The sequence below is a fragment of the Pristis pectinata genome, chromosome 6 (genome assembly GCF_009764475.1).
Source record: "Pristis pectinata isolate sPriPec2 chromosome 6, sPriPec2.1.pri, whole genome shotgun sequence".
NCBI classification, from domain to species: Eukaryota; Metazoa; Chordata; class Chondrichthyes; order Rhinopristiformes; family Pristidae; genus Pristis; species Pristis pectinata.
Genome location: NC_067410.1, coordinates 19,425,399 through 19,444,323, shown reverse-complemented (window position 1 = coordinate 19,444,323; position 18,925 = coordinate 19,425,399). Strand labels below are relative to the sequence as shown.

The following is an 18,925-nucleotide window of genomic DNA, read 5'->3' as shown; positions in this document are numbered from 1 at the left end:
CTTGTTCCCTCGCTGTTGCTGCGCCTGTTCTCCAGAAAGGTTTCCCCACTGTCTGGCTCCTGGGGACGTCCTGAGATAGTGAACGTCCCATGAAGTCTCTGAAAGTCTTTTATATCTCTGCAGTTCCCTCCCAAGTAGAGGAGAACTTGCATCAGTATTGCGACCTGAATCCATCACAAAGAGCTTTATGCATTCTTTCCAGGTAAAGACAATCAGATGTGGAGTTGTGACTGAAGTTCTTCATGTCCAAGTTTTAGAATCTCAGCAAGGATGCACCTGCTCCTGTGGACTTGTTATTTTTTTATTGTGAAATGGGCATATCAACTTTTTTTTTGATTGGGGTGATGGCAAGGCTGGACTGAATGAATTGCTGTAGGGTGTAGTCGATGATGCTCATCCCAAGGGCAGAGTCACCATTGAGGAGATTTTCAGAATGTTCCTTCCTGGGAATAGACTGCCTCGCTTATGCCAATGAGTTTGCCCCCATTCTTAGCTGTCAGTGAGGTGGGGCCTTGAGTGTTTGGGCCATAGGTGGCCTCAATAATGCTGAAGAACTGGTGCACATCATGGCTGTCAGCAGGTTGCTGAACCTCTGGCATTCTTCTCTATCCGCCATCTCATAAATTTTCTTCTGAACCTCTGCCTTCTTATGTCAGTAGAGCTGCTTCTTTTCCCTTGAAGAAAAAGTGGAGCTTTCAATTCAGAAACATCTTACATTTGTGCTTAATTAGCTCCTCAATCTTTTAGTCATTTTCATCGATCAGTTCTGATTCTGCTTGTCTGAGAAGACAAGCGTCTCTCTGCAGGTGCCAATTATGGTGGACTTCAGGCAGCCCATAAGCTGTGGATACGTTCTGGCTCCTGGGATGTGACCCAAGAAGAGCCAACTTTGTTGGGTCCTTGAGAGCTTCAATGTTGATCTTCTTGCAGCAATACTCATGACGTTTTGGGGCTACATTGTTGGAGACAGCAGGGGGGCTTGGGTACACAATCGCTGGTACCTGTCAAGGCTGGGGTAATACACATACATTGTTGCAGTCTCTTATTTATGTTTGCTTGTGTATGCATGGCTCAGAAGCTACCATTGACACGTTCACTAAAGCACAGGAGAGGATTCATCTTACATGCAATGTTCTCAAGACAAAAGTCCTCTATCAACCTGCCCCTACTGCACTGCATTGCCCTCCAGCAACCACGGTTCATGGCGAGACCCTGTAAGTCAGGGATCACTTCTCGTATCTCCAGAGCCACTTCTTGGCTAAGAGGTTGTGCCAGCAACCTTTGGTCAATTGAGGAAAAAGCTCTTTGATGATCAAGATCTCATATATCATGGCACAAAATTCATGTTCTCCTGCGTACCAGTTATCCCTGCCCTCGTACATATTTCTGAGACCTGAACTACCTACAGTGGGCATCTTAAGGCACTGGAGAAATACGATCAATGCTGCCTCTGCAAGCTCTTCCAAATCCATTGGAAGGATAAGTGAACTAACATCAACTGTTGTCTCCCAAGTCAACGTCCCCAGTATTGAGGCCTTAGTTACACTCAGTTGGCTACATTGGACAGGCCGTGTTGCTTCCATGCCTGATGCCAGATTCCCAAAACAGACATTCTAATCCAAGCTCTGTTGTTGGAGAGGTGACCAATTGGACAGAGAAAAACATTCAAGAAAGTGCTCAAAGTCTCCTTGATGAAATGCAACATCACCAATGGCTCCTGTCTCATTACCACTCAAATTGGAGAAGCTTGAGGCCATGCATCTTGAGCACACAAAAACCTTGTGTAATTGGACAAAGGAGTGCACCACCTTTCAACCACCCACTTACCTGCCCTGGTAATCACCTCTTGCCCCATCTCTGGAAGTATTTGCTGAATGCTTATGGGTTCCAGTACAGTCAATAACTAATGTAACAAAATCTGCCAGAAAAAATGGTAAGATTTATCTACTACTTCATAATCTTCTTGATAAATATCTCAAACTCTTTCAAATAGCACTGAATGACTTGAACAAACAATATTTCGTTATGTGGGCAGATATTTTAGCCACTTTACAAACAGGAAGTAAAATGTACAAACAACTGGCCAGAATTTTGAAACAACAGCTTAAAACAATGCAATGATATTCCTATTATACTGTAAGAACACCATATGCGCTTTAATTAAACCTTAACCTATTATTGACACAGCCTAGTTTAAATGATATTTTCCATATCCACAGCTAATTTTTCTTAATTTCTGCCTTACAGCATACCTCATTAGGAGGTGATGAAGTGTTACATGAAAAGCCACATCAATCAATGAAGTACTTGGTTTAGAAGCATAATTTTCTAAGGGGACATTAATGAAAAGCAGACAAGCCATGTCATTCCTTGGGTGGTTTACTTGCACAGCCTCATGTCTCACCTGACAACTTTTGTGCCATTTCGAAAAACTTGCATGTCGACCATACAGGTACCATCAGCTTGAGCAATCAGATTAATCTCAGCAAATTCTGCCTGTAAAAACAATTCAAATAGCTGCTCAGAAAACAGTGAAAAGGTACTTGAACATTAACAAAAGCAGTCAAAAACATTGCATTGATTCTGCAAGTCTTTGATTATCAGGAAGATCCTTGTCTGAACATCAATATGTCAGACAGAAAAATCTCTAATGAATTGAAATATACAATTGAAAGTTATTGTTCTCTCATGGACTTCATTTTAGTCTGTTTGTAGGAGCTGGATATCGATCCATTAAAGCCATATTTGAATTATCGTTGTTTTGTTGACATCAGAATTCATATTTATAAAATTAAAACATCACAATTTCAATCAGTTTGACATCTCAAAGTGAAATAATTACTTGCATGAACTTAGCGATTTGTTTACCAAGTTGCATTACAGCACTGATCTGTAAGTTACGTACAAAATATCTGTAATACAACTGTCGCATCACTCTAAAGAGGTTCAGCTCACTTACACAGATTTTTGACTCTATTATCCAGCTTTGGTTTTCACTATAAATGTGACATTATGAAGTGTGGTTGCAATTGACCTTTGACCTACTTTTGCAATACTTCAGTGCCATTTTTAATTAATAACATTTCTTGCTGTTTCTAAAGATCTGTGGGGAACAGAACATTAAATGGCACAAGTGTACAATATCATCAAAACAAAGAAAGCTTTCTTTTAACTCTGTCTCCAAAGTCAGCTACCATTCACTTTAATGAGACCACAAGAGATTGGATTAGCTATTAAAAACATGGTTCTAAACAAGTCATTGTTTTAGAAGTCATTGCTCCCTCAACAGCTTTTAGAATAAATAGAGTTCTACAAATGATAGGAATATGTGGATCTAGCTATAGAGTTATTGTTCATTATCATGGAATTGTCCCACTATAAAATCAAACAATCTCAACATTCCTTCATAATGGATCATCAAAACATCACACAAACAGAGTCAATGTAATATTGGAAGTTGGTGAGTCTATAAGGAACCCTGGTTTGTGTTTTCATTCATATTTTTATTGTATCAGATTAGATATTAACAGCATTATCAACATTTATGTTCTATGTTCTGTTTTTTTTCTGTACTTTCGTCTAAGTTGAGAATGCTGGAGAGGGACTATTTCCAGTAGTGTCAATCTAAAAATCAATCACCTCAAGATACAATGATTCATTCCCTATATTGTTGTAGACACTTCAGAACATAGCAAAAGCATGTGGTCATTTAGCTACTCCAGCCTATTCTAAAATTCAGGAAGGTTTTGGCTGATCCATTATTTAATAAATAATTTCTTTTTCCCATATCCTTTAAGCCATTAATTAACAAAAAAAAATCAGTTTTTATGTTAATTGGTGCTCCTTCTACCAGTCCTCGCAACATGGTTCCTTGCTCCACTCACCCTAATCTCTGGACTATGCCCTCTAGCTATAGCTTTCTTAATGAACAGTATTGGTTTTTGCCTGGGTATCCTATGGATATCTTGAAAACTTTGATTAAACCAATATTAACTTTTTAATAGTAAGTTGTACAACCTTAGCCTGAGCAAGTTAACTCCTGGAGTACAGGTGTCATTCAGATAGAGCTGCACTCTTGTCAAAGACAGTATATTGTTCCAAAGATGTGGTGCCCAGATTGCTCACAGTCATACATGTCTAACCATGGCTTTGTATAGCTCTGCCATAACTTCTAGCTACTTGCATTCAGCATTTATCCATTTTAGGATACATATTGGAAGACCTTATATCTATCAACATTGAAACACACAAGCCACAGTTTTTGCCTATTCACATACCTCATTAATACCTTTTTGTAAGTTTATATTTCTATCTGCACTGCTTAAATGCTTCCCATCGTTATGTTATCAGCAAACTTGGATACATAGCTTTCTGTCTTACCACCCATAACAGAGATCCTTGTGGGACTATTGGTGGCATCTTGCCAATAAGAAAATCTACCCATTGTCTCTACACAGCCCATGCCACTCAGTCAGTTTCTAAAGCAGTTTTATTTATCGTCTGTGTTTCCCTTCCACGTGAGGCATTACCTTAGCACTGTAATCAAGATTTGGAACAGATAAACCCAAAACCAACCACCTTACAATCCAGTGCACTGCATTGTTGGATCAGTTCCATAAAGAACTTTCACACTCAGTAGACAGGTTTCTATTAGTTTGTACTCAAGGTTTCCACAGGTTTTCATGGCAAATTGGTTTATTATTATTACATGCACCGAGGTACAGTGAAAAACTTGTCCTGCATACTGTTCATACAGATCAATTCATTACAGCAGTGCATTGAGGCAGTATAAGGTAAAACAATAACAGAGTGCAGAATAAAATGCTACAGTTAACAGAGAAAGTGCAGTGCAGATAGACAATAAGGTGCAAGGTTCATAATGAGGTAGATTGTAAAGTCATAATAAGGTGGACTGTGAGGTCAAGAGTCCATCTTATCGCACTAGGGAACCATTCAATAGTCTTATAACAGTAGGATAGAAGCTGTCCCTGAGCCTGGTGGTACGTGCTTTCAGGCTTTTGTATCTTCTGTTCGATGGGAGAGTGGAGAAGAGAGAATGCCAGGGGAGGGTGGGGTCTTTGATTATGCTGGCTGCTTTACCAAGGCAGCGAGAAGTATAGACAGAGTCCATGGAGGAGAGGCTGGTTTCCGTGATGTGCTGAGCTGTGTCCCCAACTCTCCGCAGTTTCACGCAGTCATGGGCAGAGCCATTTGCCATGCCAAGTCATAGAATCATAGAATCATAGAACAGTATAGCACAATACAGGTCCTTCAGCCCACAATGTTGTGTCGACCCTTAAACCTTGCCTAAGACTATCTCACCCTTCCTCCCATCTATTTTAAATTCCTCCATATGCTTATCTAGCAATCTCTTGAATTTGACCAATGTACCTGCCTCCACCATCACCCCAGGCAGCGCATTCCATGCCCCAACCACTCTCTGGGTAAAAAACCTTCTTCTGATATCTCCCTTGAACTTCCCACCCATTACTTTAAAGCCATGCCCTTTTGTATTGAGCATTGGTGCCCTGGGAAAGAGGCGCTGGCTGTCCACTCTATCTATTCCTCTTAATATTTTGTAACCTCTATCATGTCTCCCCTCATCCTCCTTCTCTCCAAAGAGTAAAGCCCTAGCTCCCTTAGTCTCTCCTCATAATCCATACTCTCCAAACCAGGCAGCATCCTGGTAAATCTCCTCTGCACCCTTTCCAACGTTTCCATATCCTTCTTATAATGAGGCGACCAGAACTGGACACAGTACTCTAAGTGTGGTCTAACCAGAGTTTTATAGAGCTGCATCATTACCTCACAGCTCCTAAACTCGATCCCATGATTTATGAATGCTAACATCCCATAAGCTTTCTTAACTACCCTATCCACCTGTGAAGCAACTTTCAGGGATCTGTGGATATGAACCCTCAGCTCCTCCACACTACCCAGAATCCTGCCATTAACTTTGTACTCTGCCTTGGAGTTTGTCATTCCAAAGTGTACCACCTCACACTCCTCCGGATTGAATTCCATCTGCCACTTCTCAGCCCAGCTCTGCATCCTATCAATGTCCCTCTGCAATCTTTGACAATCCTCCACACTATCCACAACACCATCAACCTTTGTGTTGTCTGCAAACTTGCCAACCCATCCTTCTACCCCCTCATCCAAGTCCTTAATAAAAATCACGAAAAGCAGAGGTCCCAGAACCGATCGTTGTGGGATACCACTAGTCACAGCCCTCCAATCAGAATACACTCCCTCCACCACAATCCTCTGCTTTCTATAGGCAAGCCAATTCTGAATCCACACGGCCAAGCTTCCCTGGATCCCATGCCCTCTGACCTTCTGAAGAAGCCTACCATGCGGAACCTTGTCAAATGCCTTACTAAAATCCATGTAGACCACATCTACTGCACTACCCTCATCAATCTCTCTGGTCACCTCCTCAAAGAACCCTATCAGGCTTGTGAGACATGATCTGCCCTTCACAAAGCCATGCTGGCTGTCCCTGATCAGACCATGATTCTCTAAAAGTCGTGATGCATCTGGATGGGATGCATTCTGTGGTGCATCGATAAAAGTTGGTGAGGGTCAAAGGGGACATGCCAAATTTCTCTAGCCTCCTGAGGAAGTAGAGGTGCTGGTGAGCTTTCTTGGCCATGGCGTCAATGTGGTTGGACCCAGGCTATTGGTGATGTTCACTCCTGGGAATTTGAAGCTCTCAACCTTCTTGACCTCAGCACTGTTGATGTAAACAGGAGGTGTACTGCCCCCCCTTTCTGAAATCAATGACCAGCTCTTTTGTCTTGCTTACATTGAGGTAAAGATTGTTGTCATGACACCACCTCTATCTCCTTTCTGTATTCTGACTCATCGATGATACAGTGGTATCATCTGCAAACTTGTAGATGGAGTTAGCAGAATCTGGCCACGCAGTCATGAGTGTATAGGGAGTAGAGTAGGGGCTGAGAATGCAGCCTTGTGGGGCACCATTGTTGAGGATAATCGTGGCAGAGGTGTTGCTGCCTATCCTTACTGATTGTGGGTCAGGAAGTCAAGGATCCAGGTGCAAAGGGCGGTGTTGAGTTCCAGGTCTAGGAGCTTGGAGATGAGTCTGCTTGGAATTATAGTATTGAAGGCAGAGCTGTAGTCAATAAACAATAGTCTAACTTAGGTGTCTCTACTATCCAGATACTCCAGAGATGAGTGTAGGGCCAGGGAGATGGCGTCTGCCATAGATCTGTTTCAGCGGTAGGTGAATTGCTGTGGGTCAAGGTTGTCTGGGAGGCTGGAGTTAAGGCATGTCATGACCAGCCTCTCGAAGCACTTCATGATGGTGGATGTCAGAGCCACCAGGCGGCAGTCATTACCTAGCACGTTACCTTGTTTTTCTTAGGTACCGAGATGTTAGTGGTCTTCTTAAAGCAGGTGGGAACCTCAGATTGAAGCAGGGAGAGGTTAAAAATGTCTGCAAATACTCCCACCAACTGATCTGCACAGGATCTAAGGACACGACCAGGGACGCCATCCGGGCCAGATGCTTTCCAAGGGTTCACTCTCCAGAAGACTAATCTTACATCTGCAACAGTGACTATGGGTTCAGGTGCCTTGGAGGCTGTCGGGGTGGGTGGTGACATTCGAATCCCCTTTTGTTCAAAACGTGCATAGAATGCGTTAAGTTCATCAGGGAGGGATGTGCTGTTGTCGGCGATGCTGCTCGACTTTGTTTTGTAGTCCGTTATAGCATGTAAGCCCTGCCACAACTGACGGCTGGTCTGGGACTCAATTTTGGACTGGTATTGTCTCCTGGCATCCCTGATAGCTTTATGGAGATCACACTAAATCTCTAAGCCTGGTGCAGGGTTTTGACCGGAAAAGTTGACAGTTCCTTCCCCCACCCCTCTACCCCACCCCACAGATGCTGCTGGACCCGCTAAGTTCTTCCAGCAGATTGTTTGTTGCTCCACATTCCAGCATCTGCAGTCTCCTGTGTCTCTAAATCTAAGCCATTGTCCCATTGAACATTGTGGTTTAAATACAGTTGTGATCGTACTCTTCTAAAATACATCACGGGTTCTTATTCTGTACAAATTGGAACAAGTCTGATTATTTCTCATAGTGAAATAGTATGCTTCAATTCATAAATATATTATCATTACTGAATAATTTAAACTGTGCATGGTGTAAAATAATTCCCTTACAATGCAGAAACTAGTCATTGTAAGATTTTATGAGATATAATTACAGAAATGTTTTTGGGAAAGGAAACTGTAGCAGAGGAATTGCAAACTTTTTCAACGTTTTAATCCTTTCACCAAATAACTTAAATCAATGCCCTTCAGTTATTGTCTTTTTTGTATGTGGGAAATAAATTCATTTGGTTGACTTTGTCTTGGTCTTTCATAATTTTACACACCATGATCAACTTTCCCCTCCTTTTTTGTTCACAAGCCCACGCTAGACTCATTATTATAATTCTCCAGCTCTGGCAATATCCATGGAAATTCCCTCTGCACCCTCCCGAGGAGGACATTTGCTGCTAGCTGATGGTGTAATTGGTCAGCTATTGAAGAGTGCTTTTAAATTTTCAAAAGCAGAAAATCAAAGGAAAAGCAAATTCTGTCAGCCGTGGAGAATAGACACAGGTCTATTAGATGCACGAGAAGGTGCTAATTCCTTTAATTAACTTTAAGGCCCTTAAACAATCACTCAATAGTTTAATGAAAATAGAGGTGTGGCTTTATACGTGCTTTGATATATGCTTCCTTGGAGTACTCGATAAGGCATTCACCACAGAGCCCATTATTTAAAGTGACAGCTGTACCTAAAGCTTCCCTCTAAGTCTGAAGGGTGTGGAACCTTCAACTGATAGTGGTTGGAAATTTGTTTGTGCTTTGGCCAGGGCAATAGGTTGGTGAGATGAAACTAGTGCAGAGGAAATTGTCATTGGGAAAAAATATTGCAAATTACAATTCAAAATGAATGTGATAGAAAATAACCCAGAACAATAAAACAAAAAGAAAATGCAAATTTAACCAATGAATAAGAAGAAGTCTGACGTTTTCTCGATAATCGTAAGGATTAGCACGTTAAATGTTATTATAAAAGTACCATAATTCATTAAAAGTAAAAATTAATACTGACAACATTAAGGATTTGGAGAATACTTTGACCTGTCTGTAATGGATGTTGGCTTCAAAAGCTAAAAGATAATCTTCACCTTATTCGCATACAAAGCTTTTTAAATTTCATATCTTTCTAAATTACCTTATGTCAAATTGCTTCTAATATTATCCAATTAAGTGTTCTGATTTATAGACTATTGAGGCACTTAAGTAGAAACTGGATGGTATCTTTCTAAGGAAACACTTTAACCCAATCATCCAATATCAGGCATCAGTGCTTCAGATTAAACTGTACCAGCTGTGAATCAATTGGTAGAAATCTTGTGTCTCTAAACTGTAAGGCTCTGGTTTCCATTATAGAGACTTGAAAACAAAATCCTAGACTAATGCACCAATGCAGTGATGAGGGATTGCAGCACTTTCATTTGTGTTTGATTGAGAGGTTAAAAGAGGGCCCGAGCTGCTGCCTCAGGCAGACGTAATTGATCCCATCTCACTATTTTGATGAAGAGCAGGAGATTTATCTTTAGCGTCCAGGAAAATATTTATGCCCCAATCAACATCACTAAAAACAGATCATCTGGTCTTCATCACATTGCTTTTCACAGATACTTACTGTGCACAAACTGGTTGCCATATTCCTACCTTATATCAGTGGGCACACTTCAGAACTACTTATATTGGCTTGAAAGGGTTATGAAGATTGTTATATAAATGTAAGCTTTTCTTTAGGAAACATCTTGGTGGACCATGGAAATGAATTTGGTTTCCTGTCCAAATAGCACTCTTGTCTACAATTTGGAAGGAAGGATCAAGCCGTTCTCAATACGGATGTAATACTGAATACAGTAAGTATCTGTGAAAAGCAATGTGATGAAGACCAGATGATCTGTTTTTAGTGATGTTGATTGGGGCATAAATATTTTCCTGGACGCTAAAGATAAATCCCCTGCTCTTCATCAAAATAGTGAGATGGGATCAATTACGTCTGCCTGAGGCAGCAGCTCTGGCCCTCTTTTAATCTCTCAATCGAACACAAATGAAATAGTCACCACAAGCGATGACTTGGCATCTCTTGTTCTGGAATGCAGGATTATTTGAATTGTTAATTTAAAATAAAAATTTCCTTAATCATCTGTTTAAATTCATTTGAATAGAGGGAGGAAGAAAGTAGAATTATGCACCAATTAAGAAACCACTTAGCAACACGTTATTAAACTTTGCAGAATAACTTATTCTGGTTTCTGTACCAACAAATAATCCTTAACCTATAATTATAGAAACATATGCCATTTAACATTAGTCATATGACTTAGGATAACTTAAAATGAATTACAGTCAACAATCATTGAAGGTGGCCCAAGAAGTCAGTTACTCCCTGATGTGAAGTGGGCTGTCCAGAATCAGGGGTCAGAGGATCAAAATGAGGGGTCAGCTATGTAAGACTGAGATGAGAAGAAATTTCTTAACCCAGAGGCTAGTAAATCTTTGGAATTCTCTAACCCTGAAAGTTGTAGAGGTTCATTTGCTCAGCATATTCAAGGCAGATGGTGATAAATTTTTGGATATTACAGGAATCAATGGAAAGGGATTTATTAGAGGAAGGTGACATCGAGGTAAAAGATCAACCATGATCTTAATGAATGGCTGAGCATGGCCAAGGAGCCAAATGGCCCATTCCAGCTTCTATTCCTTAATTTAGAGTGAAAGTTCAGGATCACTACTCTCCATTTTAATATGACTTCTTGATACTCTGTACAAACTGGTCATTCCGAGTCAAGCAGGATTCAATTAATTCAAGCTGTTGATTACAAGGCTTGAGGAAAAGCACTGGAAGTAAGTTCAAAATCAGAATCAGATTTATTGTAACTGACATTTGAAATTTGTTGTTTTGCGGCAGCAGTACAGAGCAAAGACATAAAAATCTATACATTACAAAAATAAATAAATAGTGCAAAAAAAAAGGAATAATGAGGTAGTGTTCAAGGGTACATGGATCATTCAGAAATTTGATGGTGGAAAAAGCTGTTCCTGAATCATTGAGTGTGGGTCTTCAGGCTCCTGTATCTCCTCCCTGACGATAGTAACGAGAAGAGGGCATGTCCCAGATGGAGAGGGTCCTTAATGATGGATGCCATCTTCTTGAGGCACCGCCTCTTGAGGATGTCCTCGATGATGGGGAGGGTTGTGCCTGTGATGGAGCTGGCTGAGTCTACAACCCTCTGTGGCCTCTTGTGATCCTGTGCATTGAAGGCTCCATATAAGGCTGTGATGTAACCATTCAGAATGCTCTCCACCGTATATCTATAGAAACTTGAAAGAGTCTTTAGTGATATACCAAATCTCCTCAAACTCCTAACAAAGTAGAGCCACTAGTGTGACTTCTTTCATGATTGCATCAATGTGTTGGGCCCAAGATAGATCCTCTGAGATGTTGATACCCGGGAACTTGAAGCTGCTGACCTTTTCCCCTGCTGACCGCTGACCCCTGACCAATGAGGACTGGTGTGTGTTCTCCTGACTTCCATTTCCTGAAGTCCACAATCAGTTCCTCGGTCTTGCTGACGTTGAGTGAGAGGTTGTTGTTACAACACTTAACTAGCTGATCTATCTCACTCCTGTATGCCTCCTCATTGCCATCTGAGATTCTACCAACAACAGTGGTGTCATTGGCAAACATGTAGATGGTGTTCGAGCTGTGCTTAGCCACACGGTCATGAGTGTAGATAGAGTAGAGCAGTAGGCTAAGCACACATCCTTGAGGTGCACCTGTGTTGATAGTCAGCGAGGAGGAGATGTTATTGCCGATCCGCACTGACTGTGGTCTCCTGATAAGGAAGTCAAGGATCCAGTTGCAGAGGGAGGTCCAGAGGCCCAGGTTTTGAAGCTTGGTTTTCAGTACTGAGGGAAAGATGGTGTTGAATGCTGAACTGTAATCGATAAACAGTAGCCTGACGTATGTCTTTCAGATATCTAGGTGCTCCAAAGCCGAGTGAAGCGCTAGTGAGATTGAGCCTGCTGTAGACCTGTTGTGGTGGTAGGTGAACTGCAGTGGGTCCAGGTCCTTGCTCAGGCAGGAGTTAATTCTAGCCATAACTGACCCCTCAAAGCACTTCATCACAGTAGGTGTGAATGAATTTGTCATCATGGTGCACAGATGTGGCAGTTCTGTCTCAGTCCTGTTCCCCCGACCTGAAACATCTGGCAGTCAAGTGTTATCTATTCCACCTGCCGAGGGAGTTCTCCCTAGTCAAGAGCTCACCCTGCTCTTCTTGGGCACCAGAATGATGGCTGCCCTTTTGAAGCAGGTGGGAACCTCTGACTGCAGCAGTGAGAGGTTGAAGATGTCCTTGAACACTCCAGCCACTTGGTCGGCACAGGTGTTCAGTACCCGGCCAGGTACACTATCAGGGCCTGACGCTTTGCGAGGGTTCACCCTCTTCAAGGATGTTCTGACATTGGCCTCTGAGACAGAGGTCACAGGGTTGTTGGATTTTGTGGGGATTTGCACAAGTGTATTGTTATTCTCCCTTTCAAAACGTGCATAAAAGGCATTGAGCTCATCGGGGAGTGAAGCATCACTGCTATTTATCCTGTTAGGTTTCACCTTATAGGAAGTAATGACATGTAAACCCTGCCACAGCTGTTGTGCGTCCGATCATGTCTCTAGCTACATTCAGAATTGCCCTTTTGCTCTCACAATGGCCTTCCATAAGGTTGGCCCTGGACCTCTTGTAGGGTTCTGGATCACCGGTCTTGAACACCACAGACCTAGCCCTCAGCAGACTGCGAATCTCCTGGTTCATCCAGGGCTTCTGGTTTAGGATGACTCGATATGTTCTGAAAGGCACACACTTCTCCACAGGTCTTGATGAAGTTAGTGACGGCAATGGCATATTCATTGAGATCTGAAGATGAATCCCTGAATACAGCCCAGTCCACTGATTCAAAGCAGTCCTGTAAACAGTCCTCTGCCTCCCTTGACCATACCTTCACGGTCCTCACCACCAGTGCTGCGGTCCTCAGTTTCTGCCTATATGTTGGGAGAAGTACAGACAGGTGATCAGACCTGCCAAAGTGCGGGTGTGGGATGGCACAGTAAGTGTTATTGATGGTGGTGTAATAGTGATCAAGTGCTTTGGCTCCTCTGGTTCTGCAGGTGACATGTTGATGGTAGTTGGCCTGGTTAGAGTCCCCCGTGATGATCGGGAAGGCATCAGGATGCGCTGTCTCATAACTGTTGATCACGGTGCTCAGCTCCTCCAGTGCCAGCCTGACGTCTGCTAGGGGTGGAACGTATACTGCTACCAGGATGATGGCGGAGAATTCCCTTGGCAGGTGGAATGGACAACAGTTGACCGCCAGATGTTCCAGGTCAGGGGAACAGGACTGAGACAGAACTGCCACATCTGTGCACCATGATGACAAATTCTGTACAAATTCTGGGGAAGACCTTTAGTTACAAATCAACAATCTCATTGTCCTTATCTGGGAAGAGGAAAAGATATTAGGGGACCTCAGAGATGTCACAATTGTGACAACCTTCAAGGCAGGAGACAAGTCTGACTGTGGTATTGAAATTAGTTTATTATTGTCACTTGTACCGAGGTACAGTGATAAACTTGTCTTGCATACTGTTTGTACAGATCAATTAATTACACAGTGCATTGAGGTAGTACAGGGCAAAAACAATAACAGAATACAGAGTAAAGTGTCACAGCTACAGGGAAGTGCATTGCAGGCAGACAATAAGGAGCAAGGTCATAACAAGGTAGATTGTGAAGTCAAGAGTGCATCTCATTCAATAGTCTTATCACAGTGGGATAGAAGCTGTCCTTGAGCCTGGTGGTATGTGCCCTCAGGCTCCTGTATCTTCTGCCTGATGGGAGAGGGGAGAATGACCTGGGTGGGTGGGGTCTTTGATTATGCTGGCTGCTTCACCAAGGCAGCAAGAGTTATAGACAGAGTCCTTAGAGGGGAGGCTGGTTTCTGTAATGTGCTGGGCTGTGTCCACAACTTTCTGCAGTTTCTTGCAGTCCCAGGCAGAGCAGTTGCCATACCAAGTCATGATGCATCCAGATAGGATTGTGCACCGTCCCCTTTCCTGAAGGAAACCGTTCAACCTTCGACAAGTACTCTGCAGAACCAAGGTCACCCCATCCTCTGTGGTTGAGCTGCATTAGCACACACTCTGATGCCGAGCTCCAAGCTATTGTTGATTAGTTCATTAAAACAAATAAAAGGGTGGGCCTTACACTCAATACTTGCAAGACAAAAATCCTCTGCCAACCTGCCATCACTACCCTCCAAAAAAATTAAGGTTAATTGCAAGACACTGGAAAATTAGATCACTTCTCATATCTCAGAAACTGCTCCCTGCTAAGGCAGACACCAATGATTAAATTCAACACCAACTTCAATGTGCCACCAAACCTTTGGTCAGTTGAGGAAAAGGATGTTTGAAGATAAATATCTCAGAACTGGCATAAAAACCATCAGTGATCTCTTCCCTCCTTGAGTTACGGGAGACATACCACCATCATTGTCTCCCGAAAATCCTTCAAATTCACAGGAAGGATAAGTGAACCAATGTCATTGTGCTCTCCCAGGCCAACGTCCTCAGCACTGAGGCCATACTTACACTCAGTTCCATTGACCCACACTGAAACAGATGCTCTAATCCGTCATGGAAAAAGATTACCAGGTGGTAAGAAGCATAGATTCAATATTGTGCTCAAAGACTCCTTGAAAAGAAATGCAACGTCCCCACTGACTCCTGGAAATCTCTAGCCTACACCTGTTCAAAGTAGAGGAAAGGTTTTGAAAATTTTGAGTTCATGCATTGGGAACACACAGAAGCCCAGGATAAGTAGTGGAAGGAGTGTTCACCTCCCAAACTATCCACCCATCCACCTGTCCCATCAGGCACCTGCTATACCATCTGTGAAAGAGTCTGTGGTTCCTAAATTACCCTCTTTATCAATCAGTTTCCTCAGAATCCACAAAACCAGAGTGTAAGCAAATCACCCTTGATTCCGAGGGACTGCCTAAGAAAAAGAAAGTGGATAGTGGGGAGAGTCCGAGGTAAAGGTCAAGTGGATCCTGAGGAGATGATAGGGTGAGGTTCACTGAAGTTCAGGAAAGGTGTTATGTTCAGTGAACCATGTATGCTTCACCAGAGACTGGGTGAGATTGATCACGACCATACCACTTTTAGCAATCTGTACTTATTAATCATTCTACTGAGATTAGCGCAATGTTTCCGCAATGGAAAAAGTCAAATTGTTGGAACCATTCAACAGTTAGTTGTGCGGTGGCTGCTATTTTCTTTAATTGGTTTAAGAAAATTTGGACTAATGAGTGAATATTCATCTTTTTAACAGTTGGTTTTATCACCAGTTGAGCACTTCTCTCACCCACGCAAGGGCAGCTATTGTGCTGGTATTTGCATAAAGGAGATTCAAACTGTGCACAACCAGCATACAAACCAGCAAAGAAGCAACTAGAATGGTTATGGGAAACAAAGTTTGTGTAAGGTAAAAATCAAAATATCAAACATGAAAATGGTGCAATATGAAAAAGAAATAGATCTCACCTCAGGCAATTTAAAACTTACTACCAGAATACAAAGAAGTGGAGGGAGCAATTGAAAAGTCCCAATAGCTGTACAGTATGTTTGTAATACATAACTAACCCACAGTCATTCTATATATGTTAGATCGAAACAACAATTAAGAATGTTTTTTTGTGTCTAGTCAGTACTAACCACACACTTGCTTTGCACATCCATCCATAAGATTCCAACTTGGTCTGCATAATGCTAACCCGTTCTTCTTTAAGCTAATTTGCACTTGTAAAAGGAAGATGCTTTGCAACTGTTGGAGGAAGTAACTCATTGGGGAAAGTGTGCTGTGCAGCAACTGGTAATGGTGACATGGGAGGGTTTACAGATGTTTTGCTCTTCCTTTCTTGGTGAAGAGGGGAAAACAGAGGGCAATATCAACTTGGCATTGGGCTTTGCATCTCCTCATCCAGGATTTCACCTCCATGCTTTCTGTGGCACAACTTTCTCCACAATTTTTGGCCAACATTAATCCAGCAAAAATGTGAGGCATGCAATGGGTGATTGCCTGCAGCATCAGATCTGTGGATCCAATCCCAATGTACCATCTTACCTTCCACTGCAGCTATGCAAGCTCAAATATATGACATGCAAGGCTGGCTTTCCACTATGAAACCCAACTACTGTCATCATGAGCTTGGATATCAAAATGAAAAATGGCCTCTGGGATGTTAAGCATTCTGAACTCCAGTAATCCATTGTCTGAAGATTCTCTGCAGATGTAGCTTCCTGCTTTTCACCCCCTCCCTTCTTTTCCCCTCGTCTTTCTTCCTATTGTACATCGTGGAATAGCTGTGGAGAATTAGTATTGGTGTTGGTTTATTATTGTCACTTGTACCGAGGTACAGTGAAAAACTTGTCTTGCATACCAATCATACAGATCAATTCATTACACAGTGCAATGAGGTAGTACAGGGTAAGAAATATATCAGAATACAGAGTAAAGTGTCACAGCTAGAGGGAAGTGCTTTGCAGGTAGACAATAAGGTGCAAGGTCATAACAAGGTAGATTGTGAGGTCAAGAGTCCATAAGGGAACTGTTCAGTAGTCTTATCACAGTGGAAAAGAAGCTGTCCTTGAGCCTGGTGGCATCTGCCTGGTGGTAGTTAATTGTCACAGGATCCCCATCCATTCGTAGCCACGATAATTTTGTGGCTGGTCCAATTGACTTACAGTTAAAGGCAGCTCCCAGGATTTTGACAGTGAAGGACTCAGTGGCGGTAATGCCATTGAATGTCAAGGGCAAGTGGTTCGACCTTTTTTTGTTAGCGATAGTCATTGCCAGGCACCTGTGTGGTAGAGAAGTCACTTGCTACTTATCAGCCCATGTTTTCTAGATCTTGCTGCATGCAAGCACGGACCACTTCATTTTCTGTTGCCTTTTGCTGTTGCTCATCAGCCGGACAACACAAACAGTTGCCTCTCACACTAATGAGCTGCAGTCTGAAGCTGGGTCTTACAGATTCTGAGCTTGTTGTCATAACTAAAGACCATCTACAGTCTCCTCCAATGAAAGTCCGCAGCTGAGCTTGTGAAATGAAACAATTGCACAATGAAAGGCGTATGTAAGCCTGGGACCAAAGAAATTCACAAGGGTGATCTATGTCTGTGATTTTCCTTCTGGATCCTCCATTTTCTAAAATGCTGGAGGAGCCTGGAGTTGCACAGTAGCATCCTATTGCATACGGTGGCTGATATTCATCCCCCTGAATGTAGCTTACTTTGTCCATTAGCTGCTCGTGTAGAAAGAGGTTTCACAATGTCTGGGAGGCTTACTTCCATGCTATTCATTGGGATGCTGTCTCATCAGGTCCTGGTACAGCACTGGAAATCTACCTCAGGTATATTCTTTTTAAGCAGCATATTTGCCTGGCTCTCCCTCAAACACGCACACTTCTCCCTCTGGTAACAATTTTCCATTACCCCCCCAAACTTACCATCTTCGCAATACCCCACCCCTACCAAGCACTCTGCCAACCTGACCCGTCCCAACATTCCACCCAGCCTTGGCCCCTTTGTCAACCATTGCCAACCTTTTTAGTGACCTTGATCCTGACTCCTTCACCTAGCAATTGGTGTCAACCCTTTCCGATCCCTCACTTTCTTTGACCTCATGATTCTCTCCCCTGTGAACTTCCCAAACCCAAAGCAGCTGATTTCCTTAGGGTGCTATGTGATAGATTAATCAAGCACCTTTTCATTTCTAGACAGTAGTGGATTTGATTCACTTCTTGCCTCCAGAGGGTGCACACACTATTGATCACCACCAGATGGAACCCACAGGATAATGTAGCATAGGGAGCCTATGATCTTTAAAAATTAATGAGGCCTTCGTAACTCTAAAGGCCGCAAGAGATTAGTTTTGGCAAAAGTGTTACTGATGGGAAGAATTTAATTATTCATTTGATGTTCTGTACAGCTCATGCTTTCCGTAATCTAACTGGTGCAACTTTCTCAAAATAAAGTGGATGTATATCTTGTTTAAGTTTATTATGATTTTACAGCTGAAGCCAACAATCAAATGCAATTGCCATAGAATTTCTATTTTTCCTGATAGCCTAGGAATACTTAATACTTTTAAAATACATTTATCTGTTATTTTATTCTTATATTACACTCTTTCTTTCGTTTGAGGTGAGAATTCTGAAACTGTGGGGTCATTTACTAACCGATGTAAGGAGTCATACTGTTGAAGCATGGGCAGCTCACTAGTGCACTCTGCTGGTCAATCACCTGGAGATTAAAATGGAGCCCGGGGAGGGGAAACTTCCTCTGCTCATTAGTCAAACTGAATCAATAAATTCTCTAATGCTGCAAAAGTCAAAACATTAACCTAAAGTATTATTGCAAATCATTTGAATGCATGTTTAGTCCAAATGGAATAAAAGTAAGCAAAACTTTCTCCAGCTGGATGTGAGATTTTGTGTTATAATTAATGAAAATAGCAGACAAATTCCTGTAAACAAATGGGTTGATATCTCAGTTACAGTGGCAAATACAGGGATATCATATGATCACTTTATCTATTTTGCCATTAATGTCACCAGCGGTGGTTATTATCCCGCTGTTATACTCTTGTGACGTGAGCAGGTAATGTTTTTTTATTATGTTACAAAACATAATGGAGATTCATGAAGCAAATGAGACCACTGCATACAACAGCTAAAGCTACTTCAATGAAAGG

General features: G+C 42.2%; 1 protein-coding gene across 1 annotated transcript in view; it reads right to left on the bottom strand.

Moving 5' to 3' along the window:
- The window catches only part of syn2b (synapsin IIb), a 277,798-nt gene that overhangs the window by 105,313 nt on the left and 153,560 nt on the right, over positions 1-18,925 (bottom strand). Inside the window, 1 exon segment of the mRNA XM_052017352.1 lies at positions 2,405-2,496. Within this exon segment, the coding sequence (XP_051873312.1) occupies positions 2,405-2,496 (92 nt within the window).